Source organism: Abramis brama (genome assembly GCF_963993115.1).
Source record: "Abramis brama genome assembly, chromosome: 9".
NCBI lineage: Eukaryota > Metazoa > Chordata > Actinopteri > Cypriniformes > Leuciscidae > Abramis > Abramis brama.
In genome coordinates, this window is record NC_139971.1 from 4,323,003 (window position 1) to 4,341,720 (window position 18,718).

Below are 18,718 nucleotides of genomic sequence, written 5' to 3' on the forward strand. Positions count from 1 at the left end.
GTGTGCATCGATAGTGTTCATCGAGGGCGCAAATCGGCTACAAAGGGGGGTGCTCACAAACATCCTTATGAAACCTAAAATTAGGACTTAACCTAAACCTAAAATCTTGTGGACTTAACAGACATGTGCACGCCATTCACATGATCGCAAGTGCACAAGAAGTGTACCATTTAGGACACGATCTTTCAGTGTTTCTACTTCAAAATTGCATGTTTAATTTAATGTGATACTTGCCATTTTTTATTATTTGTGAAATTTACTAGCAATTTCTCAGTGAAAACGGCTTCAAAGTAACATTTTCTTCACAGTGTTCTACAGTCTAGCAAATCAACAAACATGAAATCATCATATCAGACTGACTCAAAATTAATGGCATCTTTATTAAATGTTATTAAATATGCAAACACACACACATACAATAAAAACGACATAACGTTTGGGTGAAAAAGGATTCTCCTCAAATATCTATCTATATAGTCTTCTCCTCCAAAAACAAAGGTATAGTCACCCAATAAAATTCAGTATGTACACCAGAAAAATAGTGTTTTTATATCAAAGAAGGAATATATTTTCAATATTTGTTGTTAGCCAAACACAGAAAAAAACTATACAAATAAAATCTTTGCAAAAGGCAACATTGGTTTGAAAGAGCTTATGACATGCAGGATAGAAGAGGCTGTGATGTATTTGTGGGCCGTCAGTCAGATGTAGGCATGTGCCGAGCTGCCACGGGCTTCGACATGTCCCGCAGATTTTCCTTTTTCTTGGCCGTTTTTTTTTTTTTTACTAGTTCGAGTTTGATTTATTAATTGCTTTGCACCCCTGACAGATTAAGTGGTTTTTCTTACAGTAATAAAACCAGCCTGCACTTAGTGGTGTCATACTGCGCCACACCACAGAGGGGGAAAAGGGTTCAACTTTTCTTTTTTTTCTCTTTTTTTTTCATTCAAAGGGAATGAAATGGGAAAAAACATACAATAGCTAGCATGCTCCATCTGGGAGTTCATATATCATGTGTTTCAGCCTCAAAGAATAGTACTAAATGGCCGTGCAAAGGTTATACACACACACAAAAAAAGTGATTTGAAGAAAGGATTCGGTTGAAATACAATGAATTCGAAGCATGTCACGCATAAAACGAACAAAATAAACTCCTTTTCTCTGCAAATAGAAAAAGAAAAACACATTGTCGTTTGGCAGAGAGTGGGCACTTTGGAAGCTTTACTTAAATCAATATTCCCTTTAATGTTTTCTCAAAATTTATGTTCTTTTTCTGTATAAGCTGACAGATTCTTTATCCATTGAGATGTTGAATGGATAAAGCTAATCTTTACCCAAACTGGACAATCCTGCTTTAAAAAGAGCCACATTTTCTCACGTGAAATCCAGAACTCTGTACATGTTTACACTGGTATTCATACTAACCCATCCTATTAACTTTTAATGGCAGCAGCTTCATGGATGTGTAAAAAAAGGAAAAAATACCTCAAAGGGCACTTTAGCTATTCAAATATATGTGTTTTGGCACAGAATCCCAAGCTACAGTACACAGGTGCACTGTAAACTACAGGCGCAATTAAACAGGTACTATTTACAGGGAAAGAGAGAGAGAGAGAAAAACACTTACTGTTTGTTCATTTAGAAGGCGCTGAACCGGTGAGTCTGTGCGATGTTGCCGTATCTGGCAGCATATTATAAAATGTTTTATAAAATACATTTCAGAAAGGCAGCTGTATGACAGAAACATTTAAAGCAATGTTACAATCTTGATCACTGCATCGCCATATGTAGTGGAAAGTATTTGGACACTTCGGCGTACTGTAAAATGCCTGCATGTCATTGCATTAGACAACAAAATCAGCAAACAAATGGGCTCAATGTGATTTTTGGTGGATGTATGTAACCACTGGTGAACTTTGAACATTTTGTCCAATTGTTTCATCATTTAACACCAGCAAAAGCATATTTTTTGTGTGTGAAATGAAACTTTTTTGGTAATACAAGCCACTTGGTTTGATGTTTTGTTGTTTTGCAATGACACTCACATTTTTGTGTCTAAAGCACCCCTATACTGTTTGGTGCCTCTTAAAATCAGGCTTGGGAAGCCGTTTAACTGTCTTTGAAAAGTCTTTCAGTAGCTGTCTTTGGTTGTGCATCAGCATGGCTGTGTTTAGCTGGTGGTCATTTCTTCTGACGGAGATGGAGGAGCCTGTTCTAGCGCCGGGGTTTCTGGACAGACCGACTCGGTGGATGTAGAGGATGTACTGAGATCTTGAGGTTGACATTGGAAGACCTCCTTTTCCACATGCAGCTTCTCCTCCTCCACCAGTTTGGCCGCCAGCCGTTCCTCGGCCTCGATCTCCTCTGTGGTCGGGATGGAGTTCTTCTTAGGTCGGCCTTTAGGCTTGGTAGGAGCCTCGTGTCCTCCTTTTAGCACCTAGAGAAACAGGGACACGTGAAAAATGTGGGCCTAGTCAAAGGTGAGGATGGTTATTACAGTGATTAAGGGAAGATATATAGCCATTTGGGCTGGCCCTCAACGCTCGTTTTTCTCAGAGGTGAACTCGCTCTGGATCTTTTGTTCCCGCTTTGAGAGGTCGATCGCGCTGACGTAGACCTGTACTGTCCTCTAAATCATCGCTCATTTGTCCCACACACACTCACCGAGCAGCCCGGGGCCGTAGCTGTTACACACACTGATTGTATTGAGTGCCGAGAAGGGCAGCTCAACACTGTCTAATGGATTTTTAATGATATGTCTCAGAGTTTCCATTTCCACACAGAAAGCTTTGGTGGATTTTCAACACAGATGTTTTTATTGATACAAGATGACAGTATCTCAACGACCTAAGTTATCTAAGCAGACAATCCTATGAACTTGTGATGTTAGCCTTGAGCGAGCTCGTTCGACTCACCATTTTCTTCCATTTCATGCGTCTGTTCTGGTACCATGTCTTCACCTGGAGCTGAGTGAGTCCCAGAGACTGAGCCAGGTCCAATCTGCACACACACACACACACATACAAAGTGCAGGTTAAAAGAAAGGGCATAAATCAAACACAAATAGGTTATTATTCTGTTCCAAAAGTCAAAGACACCAAAAGTAAGAAACTAAATTATGCTACAACCTAAGATACATATTTATGCCAAATAATAAGGTGGTATTAAACTAATAATAAAGAAATAATTTCAAAATAATTTTAAAAAGCGGACTACTTTACCCAAAATAATTTAATTGTGAGTCAACGTTAACCATGCCCTATTTGTATGACATGCGGAGTGCAGTATATCTAGTGCAACAAGTCAGAAATGAACCGGTGATCAGTGCAAAAATGTTCCAAATACTTAAAATATGGGTGCAAAAAATGATAAATTGCTTGGTTTATGTCTTTTAATAAAACTGAATGTGTAATAAGAAGCAGTTTGATAAAAAAAAAAAAAAAAAGCTCTGAAAATGCTGAATGTGACATTATGGAATGAAAATCCATAATTGTTCAGGCTGGGAATTAATTTATCCCACTGAAGTATTTGACAAAATATATTATGGGTGACATGCTGTTTTCGCAATTAATAATAAATAAATCAATTCATCTTAATAAATGAAAAATGTGTTATATCTACAGCTTATATGTGTGTGTGATTCCAAATCCGACACTTCTGAGTATTGTGAACCTATAGGCAGTGGTAGGTCAGTTTAGGAGCAGAGCATGTGGCGTTCTGACCTGTGAAACCCTCAAGCAAGTAACAAGAATGACTGCAAAGAAGGCGGGAAACTTCAGAACTGGAAGTAATTGACCGAAATCCCAAAGTCACCTGTCGTCCTACACATAAAAGCCAGTGGGTGGCCATCTAGAGTGCAGATGTAGATCTAATCACTGCAAAATTCCCAAAGCTGGCATGACATATCAGAAAGTTCTGCCAAGCTCTGAACTGAAGAGTCTTCCCAGGCCGAATGTAATCGCAGACCTCCCGTGGAATGCCATCACGCTTTATCTGGACAGAACAAGGACAAGGTAATCCAGTCATGGAGCTCCTGACTTGCCCGAAGGCAATAGTAGATCTTTTCGGGGCACTTGGGCAGGCAGAGCATGACTAATGCAGCGATTGGTCTGCGGGAACTTGATAGGCAAGGAGGGGACATGCGAGATGGGATTTGAGGGAACGAGAGAGCCACATATCAAACGAGTGCACAGATTTCTGCTACATCTACATTCAGAGTCACACAGGATTACACAGCTCCTCTGCTGAGCCTCTCAGAGAGTCACATGAGGTGCAGTGATCTTCTGGAAATGAGCAGATTAACACTCGCTCTCAAAAGCCCTTGACTTCGCTCTTTCCTCTTCTCTCCCTCTTTATCTGTTTATTATCTCATTTTCCTCCTTTTTCTTCTAAGTTGTGCATGAGAGACAAGCTTTTCCATTGTATGAAAAACTAAATGGTAAATGTCCTTAAATGGCAGTACTATGGTAAAGATGCGAACACTATGGTATTTTATTACATCTAATTTATTACGTTGCTGCAGCAAATATATTTTTATGTATTTTGAATCTGGGTATCAATTTCCTAAACATTATGTCTCTAATTCTGTGGTCTCTTTTAATATAATAAAACATTTAGGATTAATTTGTATTATTACATTTTATTATAGTGAGACTCTCTCATCCCATTCTCACATAATTACCAAATAAATACATTTTAAAATTTTATATATATATATATATATATATCAACAATAATAATTCTGTAAAAATAATTTCATAAAATTAAAACTATACCACCAATTACATTTTGCACCAGGTATTTTCATGTACTATTCATAAGGTAATACCACTGTATTTGTAGTGCTTTTATTGATGGTAAAAGAAAAGAAACCTTAATTGTCTTGCAGACTGACAGAGTAAAACATGAAAAATGTGTTTATTTATTTGTTAAGTGTCACATGTCATATCACACTGAGGTATGTTTAAGCAAAACGTATGACTAGGAGTGGTGGGGATTTTTCTTTTTTTAAGCAGCAGTCTAGCTGTCTGTCATTTGTGGCTGTTTCTGTGCTGTAATTGGTGGTAAGAAAAGCACCTCTGTGTTTGTGCTTATTATTCTTCAGAGAGAAACCACACACACACACGCTGCATTCCTATGCCGGCACACTCCTTGCAACTATGAGCCTAATTTAAGCTCAGTTTGGGTTCTGACATTTATTCATAATGATGATGAAGATGATTATAATCATCTCTGCCTCATAAAAAAAAAAAAAAATACTGTGATATAATGATATAAATCATTACGTTCCATATTGCATCATGTTTTTCATTGCTTTCATGTTCTGATTGTGTGGCCTAGGCGGACAAGCCAAAAACAGCACAACACCTTCAGGTCGTCTTTGAGATTGATAAACACAAACCCGAGGCGTTTTGAGGCCCATTCCTCAAACTTGCCAGAAGATGAGGAATTCCCCTCACTTGTTTTTCATTCAGCCATGAATGAATTTGTTCGTTCCTCAGGCAAAGTGTGTGACAGAGTGATAGAGCAGAGGCTAACCATGACCTAGCGGTGAACTAAGCGGCCTTGAGCCAAAACCTTTTCCCAAATGACCCGACAGGACCCAACAGAACAGACTCTTCCATGCCAGCTTTTCTTGCAGAACTTTGCATACTTGGGTCAGTGATTTCTGAGAAAATTACTTATTCTAAATTAAGAATGAATAATATATTGCTAACTATATCGGGATCAATCATGCATAGTTTTATTTTTATTACATACTATAATTATTATTTATCAGTCTGATTAGTCTATATATATATATATATAAAGCTTTTTTATGCTTTTTTTTTTTTTTGTAAACAATTTTGTCAGATAAATACCTTAATAAAGTTTAATGTTTTGTTCTTAAACATGTAACACTTATACAGTAAAACATTTTCTTCACATTTTTATGGTTTAATCAAAGTTGTGGGGTCATTTTAAAAAAAGAAAATCCCCACCGGACAACACTTTTGTTCACTACTATATATATATATATATTATACACGTGCGCACACGCACATGCATGCATGTGTGTGTGTGTGTGTATACTTTCATAACTCATTTTAGCTAATCTTTTGCATGGATGCTCAATCAAACAATACTTCATCTTTGAGTCGATATGAGACCACAACTGCATGATGCATGGCAATATTTGTTTTCTTGTTTTATGACAGACAAGAGAGCTATCTGTAAAACAAAAGTGAATAAGTGGAGTGAGTGTGTAAGAGAGAGTCTTGCGGCGGCTGTCTTGACTTTGCACGTCTGGTGGTGCTGACAGTTTTCAGACAATTATGTCTGACAGCTCATATGTCGGCTGTGTCTGACCAAAAATTCTGAGAATTGTGCGTGTGTGTGTGTGTGTGTGTGGCAGACACGCTCAGAATCATTGTAGGTGGGACAGAACTGATTTTTTTGGGATTTTTACCCAAATACACCCTTAGGGCTCTATGGAAACACATCCACTCCGGCCAAATCTAAACGCAGAGCCAAACTGAAATGGAAAATGTGTTATTGCCGGAAAAAAAACTGTCCCATGCGAGAAGACCCACGACACGTAAATTACCTCATCTCATTGTACAAAGCCCCAAAGTTTTTTTAAATACACCTGCGTGTGCTTTAAATGATTGGCATGAAATCAATGTAATACATTTTTGTTTGCTTTTCTTGGCATGTGTCCCTGTTGTCTTGAATGGGGTAGTGTTTCTTTTAAAGGCTTCTTTTGCTATTCGAAGCATGGTTGAAATGTTACTGTCGTCTTAACTACAACTCTGGGCAATATAATAGTTTGGCTAACAGTGATTTGCTTCAGGTTAAAGTGTTTATTCCAGGCTTTAAATGCACTTAGCATTATTTTAATTTATAGCATATCACAATTACTATGCTTTCTTAAAGTCAACATTAAATCTCTGTTTCATTGAGCAAGATTCATCATTGCACATTGCCAAATTCTAAAATGTTTTTCTCTGTAATTTGTGCATTATTTAATGCCAATTTGGTATGTTCAAATCAATTCCCAGAAATAAACATGAAAAAAAAAAAATATCTGAATCATTTTAACAGGTTATTTTTTTTTTTAAATGTCTTTTTTTTTTTTTTTCATACATTTTTCCACCCAATAAATATATATTTTTAAAAATTGAATTTGTGAATAACGTTTTCACTTTTCCAGTATAACTTTGACAGGCCATGTACGAGGCACGAATACTGCACTGTAAAAAAAAATATTTTCATGATTTATCACAACTTTTTATCTTTTGCCAAATCAACCTTTTTTGATTTGTGCGAATGGATGTGGTTCAGATAACATAACATTTTGAGTTTCTGTTAATTTAACCAATTTCCTTCACTATATTTACTCAAATATTTTATTTCAATGGACTCAAAATTTTAAGTCAACCAGGTAACTTCCTTTTTTTAAGTTAAACCAACAATAATGTTTCACAGTGTGGAGAAATGCCCTCGCACACAGTAAAATCAAGTGTAAAAGCCCTCTGACCTGTCGGGAGTGGAGAGGTATTTCTGCTTCTGGAACTTCTTCTCCAGGCCCAGGAGCTGCAGCTCCGTGAAGATGGTGCGGCTGCGGCGGGGTTTCTTCAGTCGCGGGGCGGAGTGCTCCGTCTCTGACTCGCTGCTGATGCTGACGGGGGTCTCGCTGTGCGTGGGCTCGGAGGTGAGCGGGTGCTGGGGTGAGAGAAGGGGCAGGTGTGGAGACTGAGGCTGGTGTGTGATCACGGAGAGGAGAGGGTACGATCTCAGAGGGGTAGAGCCTGGGAGAACACAGTCAACGAAACGCTCTTGTTAGCACTGATAGCACACAAATATTGACAGATGTTGTTGCCGGAAACATTAATGAAGAGGCAACTCTTTATAATAAGGTCACATTGATTAAAATGTGTAACTCGAAAGCAACGTCAACGACCGCGCCAAACACTGTAGGCTGGCTTCACATTCCTCTGGTGCCTCAAAATAAAAAAAAATAAAAAAAGGCTCGAAACTATGGAAACTTGTTTCCGCCACGGAATAAAAAAGCTGATTGCGACTTTTTTCACTCGCAATAACTCGCATATCTTGCAGTTTGGACTTTATTTCTCACAATTCTGAGTTTATATCTCAAAATTCTGACTTAATTTCTCACAAAATTTGAGTTTATATCTCACAATTCTGACTTAATTTCTTACAATAATGAGTTCATAACTAGGATTTCTGTCTTTATTTCTCACAATTCAGAGTTTATATCTCAGAATTCTGACTTTTTTCTCACAATTGCGAGTTTTTAACTCAGAATTTTTACTTTTTTCTCACAATTGTGAGTTTATAACTCAGAATTTAAATTTGTTTCTCACATTTGCGAATTTATATTAAAAAAAATGTAACTGCAACTTTTTTAACTCGCAATAACTGGAAGTGCTTTATATCTTGCAATTTGGAAATTATTACTCACAATTCCGAGTTTATAGCTCAACAATTTTCAATTTTTTTCCCAGAATTGCAAGTTTATATCTTGCAGTTCAGATTTCTAAAAAAATAATAAAAAAATCTCAGAATTGTGCATTATAAACTCGGAATTGTGAAAAAAAAATTTAATCTGAATTGTGAGATATAACCTTGCAATTTATAAAGGTAATTGCAACTCTTTATCTCACAATTCAGACAAACTCGCCATTTACAAGCTGCTAAAGTGAGCCAGTTGAAACCCTTTTTATTAAACCAGCCATCATGTCCGAGTGAACTCAAAGCTTGTAATGGTCTCGCCCCGCGTCAGTAATGGTGTAGGTAAGTGTTAAGAGTTTTGCCCTGTGAGATGTAAGGTGCTGAACTGGAGGTCTGCTGTGGTGATGTAACTGCTGTTTCACACTGAACTCTGAGGATAATTATACACGCTGTCACCGACACAATGCACTCTGGGTAATAATTTTTTCACTGGGGCATCTGTACGCCCTCCCTTACAGTTTTAATACTTCCAACTCTCTCTCCTTGTCTCCTGCTCTTTCTTTAGTCAGACATCAGCGAGACGCCAGAGTCCATAAAATGCAACACGGGACCCGTCTGAGCTGAGAGAGAGCGTAATACCTCCAAGAGAAATAAAGCTTGTGTCATCAAGCTAAAAAAAAACTGATCCTGTGATTTATTGAAGTAAAGTGAGAATGGAAGAGCGTTTTGTGAAATGAATACATCACGTCATGTCCCTTTCACAGGCAAATTGGTCACAATCTTAATTCACGTAATCTCTACAGTCTTATCTGATCGTTTAATTGCTTAGATAAAGAAATGACTGTGGTAAAGCCAAAATATTTGATCGAATATCATTTCCTTATTGAATATGACCTGAAGGAAACATTTAAAGGCATTAAGGTTTTGTAGTTGTAGTTGTATACTGAAAATATTGTGGGGGGGGGGGGGGATATATTACATTTCCTCTCTTAAATACTTTCACCCTCCTTTTTTGAGCATATATGAACATAAATGGTTGTAATTCACGAGTTATCTGTAATACAGACCTTAGGCTGGTCTCTTTTTAAAGATATTATTAATATTATTATATTATATAAGTATTATTACAGATTATTCAGTGCTTTGAAACACGGAAGCCCAAACTAAAACAGCTGACTGTATAAATGCACTGATATGTACCCCATAATTTAAAAAAGCCTAGGCTATATGTACAAGTAATTACAATAAGGCCCGCAGTGTATGTTCTCGCTAAATTTCTCCAAACATAAGATTGTTGCCTATCATAGTAGTAGAATAAGTACCCCTTACTAAAATACTTATTCAAATAATTTACTAATTTTCCTGGTTGTTACCCCTTTATTCCCCAAACTTTACATATTTTCCCTTAAACCGACACGTACATACTTTATAGGTACACTATAACTACCGAAAGTTACGATGTAAATTCGTTTTACTTACGCAGTACTCTGCGGGATGTAGGCTAAAGTGTTACAGTAGCTTTAAGTGAGAAAATTAAAGTATAAAAAAAGTTATAGAAGTTTCATTTTACTGCAAAGGAAATGTAATGAACTAAACATATTCAATTCTATCTCATGACCAATTCGTACATATTTTGCGAGGTGGCTAATTCGTACGATTTGCCTAAACCCCAGTGATGGGTGGGTTTAGGGGCGGGGTCAGGGGTCGGTCATTTGTACGAATTCATACGAATTAAAATACGTACGATTGAGCAAAAGTCATACGAGTGAGATTGTACGAATTCATACGAATTAGCCACCTCGTAAAATACATACGAACTGCCGTGAGATCGGCTTAACATTTTCTGTTATACAAAATATATATTTTACAAAACAAATTGGACTCTAAAATTGCTCGAGAAAAAAAAGTCATATGTCTAACCAAGTTGTGTTGTGGTATCACAAAAATGTAGCCTTCTAAAAGGATTATACGAATTATTCCTAATTTGTGATGATTGGTAAAATATGTGATAGGGAAAAACTAAGAATAAAACGTGAAAGTGTCTTGAGCTTGTGTTCACCACAGACCTTATTTCAGGCTTTTAACCACAAACCCATTCAAAAACTCCAATGACTAAGAGACGATGGAAGCGGAAGTGCTAAAATGCCAATTCGTTTCTGGGTTTCGGCCTACAAAAATATGCCATCCCTGCAGCACTCTATGGTTCTGAAGAATGAATCATACAGACACGCATACAGTCTGTACAAAACATGTACATTTTTAATGAGAAACATAGTGGAAGGACAGGACATTTTTCCGCACACACAAAGGCACAAACATGCATGTACTCACACTTGCACACAAATCAGGATGATCTCATTGTTGTCAATGCAACATGTCTAGACATGACATCCCTTCTGGCTCATCTGTTTAACTCTGTTTTTCCCTCTTTCCCTCCCTGTTCTTTCTTCAAAATCTATAACGTCTATCACTCAATTCAAATCTATCTATCCCCCTGACACTGTGTGCCGTCAAGAAGCCTGTAAATATTTGTTCTGTATAATTATCACAACAGCAGACGCATAGACATGCTATTTCTCTCATTTGTAGCAAATTAATCATAAACCTGTTACACATTTACACTAGTTCACTTTTATTAGACAATCAACAATATCCTAGATCTCAGTTAATTAGCTCACTTACTTAAACGAGTCAATGAGATCATTTTCCCGAGGCCTTATTATTATAACGCCACACTTCTGGATTAAGTCGTGCTCATGTTTTGAGGAAAGTAGTGTGAAAATTGTGTTCTAAAAAAAGCAGTAACATTTCATTTGACCTAAAAATATCCAAGACAGTTTTTGGTGTTGCGTTTCCTTGTTATGACATGCCGAGTTCAGGAAATCTTTTATGCTTTGAGTTCAACATCTTGACCTGTCATTCATGTGTTGTGAACGAAGTGACAAGTTTTCATGACTCGCAATCAAGCTGAACCTCGCTCTTTCTCCCACTGATGGCCGAAAAACAGTAGCAAACGTTAAGCTCTTGATTGCGCTCTTTCAGTCCTGTCTTATTTTCCCTGATTGATTGGATTCCAGCGAGATGATTTCATTTGGCACTTGATGAACATTTGAACTCTTAATAACACGGTACAGTTTGTTTGGTTGGGCCGTGTGGTGACAGATTTAATCGTTTGTGTTTTTATTTCTCAATATTTATTATCCAGCAAGTTCTGAAGAACAGAAAAAAACACACAAGATAGACTCTGCAAGCGAATGGATAGAGTGTATCTTTTCTAAATGTCTCTTGCTGAAGCCGAATTTGCACAAGCAAGATAATGTTTGTTAATGCAGCTGATGGATTTCTGTTGGACTCTTCCAGAAATCTAACAACATCACTTCTAAACTAAAAAATCAAGCAGTGTATACTTCTGTCTATAATACTTATAAATGTTTAGACATGAAACAAAACCCTGTGAATGATTTGGCATGTTTGCCCGAAGGGTGAATACAGCTAAGATCTCATGAATTAGATATTCACCCTGATAATGCATTTCCATAAATGTGTAAAGCCACACCCTCCGGGTTGCATCATGGGTGAGGTCTGACAATTGTGACAAAATGCGTCCGTAATTGTGTGTGAACATGTGTGTGAACATAACTGGTTCTCGTCTGAATGACATTGCTTTGTCTGCAGTTAATAAATGTGAAGACGGTTGTGATGGTTTACTCCTCTAAGGGAGACTCATCCTCCTATTAGGCTGTTTTTCAGCATGCTGTCATAGAAGATTACACTATCTCCTCCTTTCAGAAATGCTTCTAAAAGCCTTTCCCGCGTTCTAGTTAAAGACATGTCTCCAAACGAAATATTAAAACCTGTTATTACACTCTCACATCAAGTTTGTAAGTGGTAGGACCAGGGTGTGTGGGGGTTGGTGTTAATACGATGTGTGTATACCGTATATAGAAATATATACAATTATAGTATGAAACTTCCACACGCAGTTGATTGACAGATAAACTGTGCACTCCTATTTCAATGTTGCGAACAGTTTGCTTTGTGCATTCAGTTTAACAGCATTGAAGAGGGCAAATGTTATCAATCAACTGAACTGTGTAAATGCATTTTAAACGCATTATGTTCTTTGTCCATGCAATAAATGCACGTCCCTAAAAGAGTGCGGTTTTACAGTGTATAGGCCATTTAATCCCACTGCCCTGGTGTAGTTAATGGTATAGCCTATATGAACCATTTCAGAGAGGTATGCACAATTTCAACAAGTACAACATGTTCCTGGATCAACATTCCAAACAACCAATCAGATTTTAGGGAAAAGTTTACAGTTTATGTCTAGTTTAGGCTTAAAACCAGGGTTAGATGCTTCTACATCAGTGTTATTCACCTATCATTTCCTTCTGATTTTAGGGATAACTTATGGGTACGGTTAGGTTTAGGGGTAGGTATAGAAATGTATCTTCATATCTAAACATAAAGTTTCATATTATGGGTATTGCACACATATGAGAAGTCGGGGCTGAAATCAATCATGTTTGAGTTTGGAAGTCGACAGGGAAAAAATTGGACCTCCGCCTAAACGTCTTTTAGATTTAAATACGTATAATTACTTGTTTTGTTTATGAAATATCATGTCATTTTCTGCTAATTGACTGCAGACTCTCCTGTAGTATTTTGACGTGTCGTACAGCGGCCCCTAGTGGCGACAGCGTTTACAGTATGAGCTCAGAGTTATGATGATGTGGGAGAGTCCAGAGCCAGTGGCCTTTCAGTGAGTGCCAGTCTTAATGCCAGCTACATTCTATATTAAGCATTACCATCCATTGATGTGCTGGCATATAGAATATCTCACACCCCTCAGATTGAAAAGAGACAGTGCGCGCAGCGTTCTGATATTCGGGCTGGATATTCTATCCTCACCAAAGCCTGCCAAAACTCTCACACTGCCTTTACCTCACAGCTGGACTTACAAACACAAGGAAGCATGTGCGCATTCAAGCATGCATGTGTATGACTTCATACATGTGTATGTATACGTCTGTGTGCATGATGTGTTGTGCTTACATGGGCTACGTGTGTGTTTGAAGGGTTGTGTGTGAAGAAAGTGAGTAAACTGCTAAAGCTATTTTTATCGTGGTCCCATCCATCCAGAGGAAGTGTCTCCGATTTCACAAACTGCACAGCAGGAATGAGGGAGCAAAGATGCTTTCTGTCAACACACATCGAGTCTGGAGTGGATACTTTGCGCTTTCCTGGCCTAGTTTGGAATTTTGCACTGCAACACTTGCTGCTAAATCACTTTCATTTGTCGGTAACACTTTACTCTACAGTGTCCTTGTTACAAGTACTTATTATAGAATAAATCTTGCGAAATTGCACCCTTAACCCTTAATGTAATTAATATAACTTAGAGTCAACAGAATGTTCAAACGGGACCATCAAAATAAAGTGTTACCCTTTATTTTTGTTACAGTGTACAATTAAGTAACTACATGTCAATTAACTCTCATTAGAGTATTAATGGACTGTCTTCTTAATATCTGCTAACTCTTTATTTTGATGCTCCTCAACAGACATTCTACTGACTAGTAACTTTGCAAGTACATGTCAACTTATTCTAACCCGAACCCTAACCTACCAGTCTACTAATACTATGAGAGTTACTAATAGAGTTAGTAGACATGTCGGTGCAACGTTACTTAAATTCAACAGAATGTGTTAAAGGGACCATCAAAATAAAGTGAAAGCAATTTGTCTGAGTAATGAATTGTTACTCAGTTTTATACACAAATACATGTGAAAATATCAAACCTCACATCTCCAATACTGGCTTCGTCATCATCTGAATATGGTGACGCCTGGTTGTGAAATGAGCAAAATTAATAAAGGAAAATGTCTTTAAGGTTAGCGAAACAAGATAAATATGTACCCATAAAGCTATCCATCAAAGCAAAACAGGATTTGCTGTGAGATCAGTCATTCTGACCTGAAAAACTTGCTTGTCTTACAAGTGTCAAAAGTAACACTTAGTTTTACGAGACAAGGAGATTTTATCCGGTCGTACAAGAAACAGACAAAATAATTAAATGGCCTGCACTGGTATGGATAACTGTCAATACTGTACATTTTCTGCATATGTCAAGTTTTAATATAGGTCACGATTATATACATTGTGTATATGGAACAGTGAGTTTGTTTTCAAATGACAACCGGAATAATATTTGATCTGTGAAAATCGCATCGGAAACCACACAAGTCCTTGCTAAACCTTTGGATGGGTCACAAATGCACTTAATCAATCCCTTAAACCTAATTACACGCGGGCCGCTACCAATACTGCACGACACCATCATGATCTTCAGGGTCAAACGCTTTTGTACACGTCCCATGTTGGCTGATGTGTTACAACCCGGATTAATGACATGCCAGGAACTTTTGAAAATGTCTTGTGAACTTCACACAATGCTCCTCATCACGATGGAATGACATCACACCTGTTGCTTCAGGATGTCACACCTGACTGCATCCTATGTTGCATAGTCAAGTGTGTGGCAACAGTTCTCTAAATAGATAAATGTCCTGTGGCTTCCAAGAGTTTGTGTTCCTTGGGGCAAGTAAGAGGAGAATATGTCATTATTTTACCACAGATACCCAACTCATTATAAATGTGTCAGTTTAAATGAATGAAACAAATGCAGTTTGGAGAATGTGCACACACCTGAACCCTGAGGTCAGTGAAGGTAAACGCTCAAAACATGGTGCAGAAAACGGTTTAAAGATGAAATATGATGAGAGTGTTGTCTGGCAATGATAAATCATCAGTGAGGTGTGGTGATATTTCAAAGGAGTGTCAACTATTAATCTATTGAACTGTCAAAACATTTCTGTGGCCATTGTTTTATTATTTAATTTAATATAATTTGAGCTCTATCTGGTGCCAATAAAATAAATATGTGTAATGTATATATGAAATGAATGTTAGATGTTGACAATATCAGTCAACAATCAGACAAAGTTAATGTAAAGGTAATAAAACACAATTTTATGTTAAATCACACAATTTTATGTTATAAGATTAAATGTAATTTCGCTGTAAGCTGTTTCGTTATCTCGTGTGTTTTCGTCAGTGGATGTTGCTGTGGGTGCGAATTCAACTTTACCGCACAAACAGTGTTTACAGTTTAACTCACGACCTATTAACATGTTTTGTACTTGAATGCGTCCAATCAACTAATTTGAATATGAACATGTTAAAGCGCGCTTATATTGCGCAAGAAGACAGACTGCTTTAACGTCTATGGGTAACTATATGCAAGTTTATTATTTTCAAGTGGACGTAGTTTAATTAAGGGCAAAAATATCAATAATAAACATCAGTTTCCAGGCCGTTCCTTCGCAAACAATGGGTTCAGTAATATTGTATCCCTTACTATTAGTTCGTAAAGAGGAAAAAAAGCGTGCAGTTCCTGCAATGAACACATTATAAGAAAGCAAAATACGTGGTACACACAACTCGGGAAAAGTATGCTTCAAATTAGTATTGTTCAAAAAATATTGTTCAAATATTTCATATGTATATGTAAAACATGTCTACAGTGTGCATGCAACATGAATATATGTAATGCTCTTTCATGTTGCATGCACACTGTAGAAATGTTTTCATTATTAAACCTTCCATTTAACTTGTCACAATAATTTGTTTAGTTTCTTCTCATATTATGACTATATTTTCCGCTCGATTTTATTTATTAGTAGTAATTGCAATAAAATTCAAAAAGTTAAACGCGTCAGTTTTTAGTTTTAATGGGTTGAATTTGCAGTGCAGTGCAAGTATTGTTGTTTTTTTCATTTATGAGGGCAAATAAATTATTACAAATATAAAAGTCAAAGAGAAAGTGAGAAGACAAGAAAAGTGAAAGATATCAATGCCCATTCAAAATTACTCAGCATTTCAAATAATAAACAAAAAAAATCTCTTGAAAACCTGTGAACTGGCGTCACTTACCCGAGCATGAATGCAGAGGTTTGGGTCTGACGATTAAAGAGGGACAAACCGAGTAAAGAGAAAGTTTCTCGAAGTAATCACATGTTTCCTTGGAGAGGATCTCGTCGATCATGAAAGTCTTGTATCGTCTTCTGACTGCTTTCAGCTGCGCGCTGCTCGCGAGTCTCAGCTCTGCTTGGCAATGCATAGTGTCCAGATACGCGCCTTCAGCGGGACGCTCGAGACAAGAGCTCTGATATTCGCCTCGTTAAAAGTTGTGTAAAACTTATTGCATGTGCTGCTGATCTAAAACGACGTCTCATCTGAACAGCCCTGGCGTGCTCTCGCTGCTAGTGTCTGCAGTGTCTCATTCATGAAGCGAGTGCGCGCTGCGCTCTGAGTCACCGCTATATAAACCAGCTCTCCTGTCACTACACAGCAGACACACTTCACGTCAATCACACACTCTTCTCTCTCTCTCTCTCTCTCTCTCTCTCTCTCTCTCTACATAAGAACAATGAACCGGTTTTCTGCACCCCCAACTCTGAGTTAGATTTGATGGAATAACAGTTCATTTAGTGCTCGTTTAAAAGGCAGTGTTTCTAATAAGTAGCCTATTATTATGATCAGTATTATTATTTTTGTGCTGGTTCTTGTAAAAAAATAAAGAAAAAAAGGTAGAAATAATATTAAATATGAAATCTATCTATCTATCTATCTATCTATCTATCTATCTATCTATCTATCTATCTATCTATCTATCTATCTATCTATCTATCTATCTATCTATCTAAAACAAAGCTAGCCGTTTATCTGCAGGGGAAACACATGTGCTTTATTACAAATGATAAAGGTTCGCAATAAGCTTTGTTTCCTAAAATCGCAAATGAGGTTCAGCCAGATTTGATTGTTTACAGTAAACAACAAAACGGAATTACAGTTAATTTAGTGTCCATTTAAAAGTCTGCATTTCTAATTATTAGGCATCTATCTATCTATCTATCTATCTATCTATCTATCTATCTATCTATCTATCTATCTATCTATCTCTAGGCCTATCTATCTATCTAGAAAATAAAAGAAACCGAATTATTCTAAAATATTCATGCTAAAAATGTTATATTTTAGCCTAAAATATATTTGTACTTAAGTAAACATGGATCAGGCATGCTATTTATTTAAAAGAGTTAGCATTTAAATTGAAAAGGCAACGAATTTTAATCATTTAAGGATTTCTTTTATTGCGGTTATTTTTTGCTGCTGTTGTGGAAAACTCCTGTCGATACGGAAACGCCTGCGAGTCTTAAAACTTTCAGCGATCACCTACAGCAACTATTCACTTGCCAGAACAAGCGGCATCATTCATTCACAAATCAGGGCAAAGTTAAGCGCGGGGCTCTTTTTTTCTTCAAAGATGGTAATAATAAATGGCATAACTTTTATTAATATCTAACACTCACAAAAATGATCACTAGCCTATATATATATATATATATATATATATATATATATATATATATATATATACACACACACACACACACACACACACACACAGTTCTTTCTGGTTATATATTTTAATAAAAAATTGTTGACTGTTAACGGGTTGTCTAATAATTATTAACGATAACAGCGGGACAGAAAAGATACCAAACCCAGTCTGTAATGCAGGGCTATATTTGATCAAATGATGACTTGTTTTCTTAACTTTAAAAATTGGGAAATGTTTAATGCAACATTAAACTTAATCATGTAGTAGTCTAGTCTAATCAAATATTCGATTGTTAACGACACTTCTGTTGTAACTTGAATTGAATAAATTACAGACGGAATGCATTTTATTTTGAGTTGTTAGCGGTTAGTATTAGTTTCTGGAGGAGCAATGATTTAATAATGATGTAATTGATGTAATAATAATAATAATAAATAGCGTAGGCTATATTGTGTAGGCTATTAAACTTTCAGTAGTCACTGAGATCCCAAAAATAGTACTTAAAAGAGCGTGAATCTCTACATTTGAAGTAGCCTATAGGCTATGTATAATTGGCGATATAACTCTATGGATAATTCATTTTCAGTTAAATTAACATTTATTTGCATAGCGCTTTTCACAACACAATTCCAAAGCAGCTTCACAGAATCTGATCTGTTATCAGAGGTGACTGTGTCCAAGTAAAGTCCATATTTCAGAAATGTAGGCTACAGTTAAGATAATAAAACACACCGTTTTAGCTAACATCATGAATTCATTTTAGGCAGAAACAATGAGCAACATTCAGTGAGAAA

The 18,718-nt window shown here is 36.8% G+C and overlaps 1 protein-coding gene across 1 annotated transcript; it reads right to left on the reverse strand.

Annotated features, from left to right (window-relative positions):
• Window positions 1–360: 360 nt before the first annotated feature.
• barx2 (BARX homeobox 2) lies at window positions 361–16,845 on the reverse strand. The gene is made up of 4 exons (XM_084124946.1): window positions 16,454–16,845; window positions 7,520–7,790; window positions 2,916–3,000; window positions 361–2,437 (listed from the first exon to the last, which is right to left on the reverse strand). Exons 1-4 carry the CDS (start codon window positions 16,638–16,640, stop codon window positions 2,171–2,173), a joined length of 810 nt encoding a protein of 269 aa, XP_083981072.1. The 5' UTR covers window positions 16,641–16,845; the 3' UTR covers window positions 361–2,170.
• Between the last annotated feature and the right edge of the window lie 1,873 nt (window positions 16,846–18,718).